The sequence below is a fragment of the Lottia gigantea genome (assembly GCF_000327385.1).
Source record: "Lottia gigantea unplaced genomic scaffold LOTGIsca_207, whole genome shotgun sequence".
NCBI classification, from domain to species: domain Eukaryota; kingdom Metazoa; phylum Mollusca; class Gastropoda; family Lottiidae; genus Lottia; species Lottia gigantea.
This window is the reverse complement of record NW_008708442.1, coordinates 50113-56112: the sequence shown is the minus strand read 5'-3', so window position 1 is coordinate 56112 and position 6000 is coordinate 50113. Positions and strand designations below refer to the sequence as shown.

General features: G+C 34.8%; 1 protein-coding gene across 1 annotated transcript; it reads left to right on the top strand.

The window, feature by feature from the left end:
* Positions 1 to 4580: 4580 nt before the first annotated feature.
* On the top strand, positions 4581 to 5726 carry LOTGIDRAFT_174638 (hypothetical protein; the record flags this gene model as incomplete). The annotated part of the gene is made up of 2 exons (XM_009053981.1): positions 4581 to 4917; positions 5272 to 5726. The coding sequence occupies 2 exons, from the start codon at positions 4581 to 4583 to the stop codon at positions 5724 to 5726; spliced, it is 792 nt and encodes a 263-aa protein (XP_009052229.1).
* Between the last annotated feature and the right edge of the window lie 274 nt (positions 5727 to 6000).

Here is a 6000-nt window from a genome sequence, read left to right as displayed (position 1 = left end):
CTTCAAGATCCGATTCTAAGACTTTATTTTATTTGAGCTTGACTTCCATTGTACAATTTCTATACTGATGACACTTTGGGGTTTTCAACTCTGCATCTAATTCGAGGTGTCCAAAATGATAAAATTGTTTGGGTTTTTTCGTTTATTTGTCAGGCAACGTTTTAGTTACATTGTTTTTTTTTTTTGCATTAAACTATAGTTTTAACTTAAAGTGTCTTTCTCTATAATTTTTATACTCGAAAAGTAGTTAAAAGGTTTACGTAAACATTGTAAGGTCGCTATGTTTATGGTTGGTGTTGCAAAACTAATGTACTGGTTAAGCAAAATAAACGCCAAATTGTAGACAAATGTGTCCCTTTAATTATTCTGTGGTTTTCAAATAGAAATATTGAGCTGTTATAAGGCCTAAACTACTTAACAATTAAAACCCATTTTTTAAGAGTAAACCTTTTGAAATATATTCAAGTTGATCATTTGCATACATATATATCCCTTTTTAATTAATGAAAAGTTTGCATTACGTCCCTTAAAAGATTTGACTATTCGACACGGCAATGTGGCAAAAACTCAAAAAGAAAAAAAATGAAATAAACAGGGTGACAGGAGAAGGCTCGTAAATCAACTAAACTCACAAAAAATATCAGCTGATGACTTTTACAGAATCTTCGGATGATGCAACCTTCGTGTTATAATGTTTGTAACCTATACTCGCTTCGACCCATTGTAATATCGGCATAGGTCGAGATAATACTTTCGGATTCCCCTTTTCATTGATGTAGCTGCTGACATGGAAAAAGTGTCCAGTCGTTCGGATGGGATAATTAACCGAGGTCCCGTGTGCTACAGGCTGTCCATGTAATAAATTTCTCGACAATTGAAATCGAAAAAGAGTAGGCTATACTATCTTTTTATGTATAAAAAGCTCCACTGTTAAAAGTGGCCTAACATTTATGTCAATCGTGGATAAATAATTTAATGACCTTAAACATCAACAAAACACGAAACGAAACATTTGAATTTGAGCACTTTTTGAACAAGAGTTCCTCTGCCCTCTGTTTTGGCTGTCTTTTTTTATATGACTATATATAGCTATACGCCAGACCGACTTTCCAATTTTTTTTTAAAGACTTGAATAACCTAATCCCCTAATCGCTGTCCTCTCAACAGGAGTTCTGTCTTGCCTTTTAAATTAAAGTAGAACAGACTGCAATTATGCGACCTCAAAATTCCTTGGTTGATTTAATCATTTGATATAATTAAAAATATTAGCTATGTGAACTGTCGATGATGATCTAATCTTTACAAATGGGTCTAGTGCATAGGTTTGCAGGGGTCACATGCTACGAAAAAGTATCCAACTATACAATATATTATACTTCTCATATGACTATATACAGCCTTGGCTAACATTGTTTCTTGAAATCTTGGGAGTATTAAATATATCATTTTGTACTCCACAGGCTACTACCTGAGACCGTCCAAGATCTTAGTTTCAATGTTGATATCTGGGGACGACCTTTTCGTGCAAAATACAATTTAGAGACACATATTAATATACAATGTTAAAAACCACCGGTCGAAGGCATCAAACCTAGAACAAGTTAAATGTGATATCTCTCCTCATACTATGATTTCAAAATGGTCGGGTCACAAAGATTTCCTTTAGGCGAAAAACACTCTCAAAAAAATTTAGCACGCTTTTCAATCCTAATTTCCTTTGATTAGGCCCTATTGATTCATTGTTTGTTTCTGACGGGATACAATTTATGTAGAAAAAAATTATTCTGTCGAATTTCTGGACTAGGGTCCTTTAAAGGTACAGATTAGAAATATACAATGAGGTGTTTGAAGAAATTGTGTGAATTTTTTTTTTTTGGAACATTATTTACTATTTACATATATTCAAGACCCATATTAACCCCCAAAAAAGGCGAGTCTGTGTGTATTTTAGTGTCTATGAGAAGATATATATATACATATAATTCTATTTAGACGCAATATAGTCTATTTTGGAGCATTTAATGCAAACGGAAGTGTTTTGTTAAAGGAATTAGTTGAGATTAGTGCCTCCAGATTTTTCAACCCAGTTTCCTCTAGTAATGCATTACACGAATTCTGCATTTAGACTACGTATGTTTACATTGGAAGATAGAATAGACGGCGAAAAAGCCAAATAACTGTAATTGGTTTTTTATCGCAGGTATTTTTGTGAATTTGTCTGGTCTGCCTCTTATCAGTGAGTTCAATCTCAACTATTTGGAATCGTGTCAAGGCCGTTTGATAACGACCTTCACCTTACGTGCGTATTTTGTTATTTCATAACGGTACTTTCAACAACTTGTTATTGGTAAAACAAAAATATTGTGTACTTAGCATATTCAAAATAATCTATATGCACATTCTGAACCTCATCTCTCAGGTGATGAAATGGGGGGGGGGAAGGGGTCTGAGTATTTGGGGGTGGACGGGATTTGAGGTAACCTGACTCTCCAAGGGATAAGAGAGATATGTCTATAAGTAAATGAATTAAATATATGGATTCGATATGAGTTGGACGCCTGCTCATTAATCTCAAAGTCAACGGTTCCATCTCGGCATAATACCAATCCCAGTTCCCCAGTAAGGACTAACGTGGACAAAGCCTATAACTTACTGATAGGATAGGTTATTTCATTGCTTTTTTCGGAAAGTTTACGAGAAGAGGATTATGCATGGCTTTTTAACGGGGCGCTGATTACATCCATTTGCACCATCCAGATTTTCAATCAGACGCCTGTGGCTTTTGCAATGTCAATAAGCTGATATATAAGGGCCTTTGCAATATTGACGTAATAAAACGCATCGATTAAAAGGGCAATAATTTTTTTCGTATGACAAAATTTTGGCTCAAATTATAAATATCTTTAGAAAATTTACACTAGACTTATCTGAAAGTTTGACTAAAAAAATATCCGGCCGTAATGCCAAAACTTTTTATGTTCGTTATGCTTTTTTGGGAGGTTTTAAAAATCTACTGTGTGGATTTAAAGGTGTGCTTTCTCTTAATATGGCAAATAAATTGAAACTTTCAAACTTGGTTAACATGAGTCTTTGGACTCGCCTGATGTCATAACTATACAAAATAATCCCTCTATAATCCAATAAATCCACAAAACTAACCATTAAAGTTGGTAATTTTGAAACATGCCTAGAAGTGTGTTTCTATAATTATTTAATCTTATGGATATATCGTCTATTAGACGATCTCTATATAGAGATTGTATTCCAACTGTTCAGGTCCAACTGATGAACATACATAAACAATTGCTGAACAAGTCTGAGACTAAATTTTAAGAGGTAGTATTCTTTTAAGGAGAAAAAAGCTTAATTGTGGAGAAATATGCCTCCTATGTATTTGAAAGGTTTCAAATAAAAATATTGAATCTTGAAGTTTAAGCTGTTTAATTCACAATAATTAGTACACTCCGTGTTTAATTAACCCTTTTAAAACTAATTCAGTTTGATCGAGTAGATACATAGATGTAAATAGCATATTTATTCTAAAAATAACTTCAGAGATAATTTATGACGTTTTTAATGATTAAAATTTTGCATAATGCAACTTAAAGTGGAATTGCAGGAACCACAGACGTCTGATTGAAAATCAGAATGATGCATGAAAAATAATAAAAAAACAACGTCAAGAGTTTTATTCGAGTTTGAGAGATAAAAGTACAAATAGACGTATAAATAAATATATATTATCACAGCGTGAAACATGACAACACGTTTCAGTTATATCTGATATCTTAGAGTACATCTTAGTATAGTCTACCTACTAAAACTGATTGTTGTGAAACTAAATTGTACCGAGACATCCGGCTTATACCCCTTAAACCAAGGGTTTGCTTTGGGGGGTAACCCCCGCCACCTCCTACCCCTGGAAAAATTGATACAAAGTCAAAAGGCCAACACATGCACCACTGAGCAGTTTTCATTCCGTTGATCGAAAAATTGTCAGATTTAATCTTGACTAAGATATCATCATTATAAATATCATCATACCAAATTTCATTTAAATAGGATGAAAATTTACTCTCTATTGTGTTCAAAAACAAATTTTGACGCGTTTTTCAGAAATCAAGGGCAATAACTCAAAAACCGTTAATCGAAAAATCGTGAATATCGAACTTGTCCGAGACCTCATCAATATAAATGATCACACCAAATTTCATTCAAATCAGATGAAAACTGTAGTCTCTATTGTGTTCACAAGCCAATTTTGACGCGTTTTGGTGAAGTCAAGGACAATAACTCAAAAACCGTTCATCGAAAAATCTTGAATATCGAACTTGTCCAAGATCTCATCAATATAAATGATCACACCAAATTTCATTCGAATCAGATGAAAATTGTAGTCTCTATCGCGTTCACAATCCAATTGTGGACAGACGGACCGACGGACGGGCATGGATGACGACAATATACGTCCACATTATAATGTGGGCGTATAAAAATGTTGCGGGCGACCTTGCTTCTCTCCTCACCACTCCCAAGTCTTCATGATCTCTATTTCTCTTTTCAGGTGACAAGATTTTAACATGTCAAAGATTTACCGGAACTTCTACCTTTACACCATCTTGAGTTTAATTTTCGCGTCATGTTTAACGTCTGCTCGGTTCTCAACGTCACGGAAATGTCCAGGACACGCCTGCAGAAACCCTCTAGCAATAAATATCAAACAGATTCAACGGTTACAAAGAATTAAGCAACAGATTCTATACGCATTAGGATTTCAGCAAAACAAACTCAATCGTAACCAGACGACTAGTTCTAAAGAACCACGTGACAATACACCTACGTCAATAATCACAGCCGATAATAAAACAGACATTGTGATTGGTGGGCCGGAGATAGTCAGTTTTTCTCAATCTATTGGTAAGGTCTAATTAATTTTCGGGGAGGGGAGTGTTTGATTTAACCAAATGTACAGTCCTCTAATGGAACAACTACTTCATTCATAGAAATTGGAATAAGCGATCGGGAATTGCTGAGTATTTTTCTTCTGATATTCTGAATAGATAAAGTAATGACTATATTATCAAGTCCATGTCCCTCATTGCACACTGCATGCCCATTTAGGTGCAAAAGAGTAGAACGTTTTAATTTCATTTACGAAAACTCTAATAGACAGTCATAGCTAAGGACCAGTTGATAGACCGATCCCCCCACCCCCTCCCGCGATTTAGAGAACATTTTTAACTTCACATTTGGTTATTTCTGTTGTTTCAGGAAAACGTAATCGAAAGAAAAGTCTGTTACAATTTGTGATACATATAGGAGAACAGAAATCCAATTTAGAGGTGGTCAGTGCTCATTTGTGGTTGGTAGTTCGTAAACGAGGAAATAAAAAAACAAATAAAACAATAGTTATTAAAGTGTTTAAAGTGCAGGACAAAAAGAAATCGCAGTTGACATATCTCCGGACTCATGTGAAAAAAACTCGGTGGCAGAAGCTAAGTTTACCTATAAGTGTTGTCCAAGAACTTTTAAATCCAAACGAAGGTCGCTTGAAGCTCAAAATAGAATGCAAGCGATGTGGACGCTCAGTCAAACTCGTTGTACCCAAAGGTAGTAAAAGAAAACGTACTAAATTCTTGCCGACTGCTAGATCCCTGCGATTACGCAGTCTTCAGAGACGGCATCGTCCTTTCTTAGTGATAAATACCCGGATTAGAACCAAGTGACGTAATCAATGATTGGAAATGAAGAAAAAACAAAAATATTTATATGTAATGCATTGTAAATGCAGTAAAGATGTCTTAAAAAGTGCGCGTGCATATTATGTTTCACAACGGGGTTCATGGAAAGACACTTCCAAGGGCGTGAACTATTAGTTTAATATATATCGGCAGACGAGATTTTTTTCATAATCAAGTAACGTCTTTCATCATTAAGGTGGAAGGTTGTAAATAAAAGAACACGTGACATTGTACGTTGCCTATAGTTTCACCATGGACA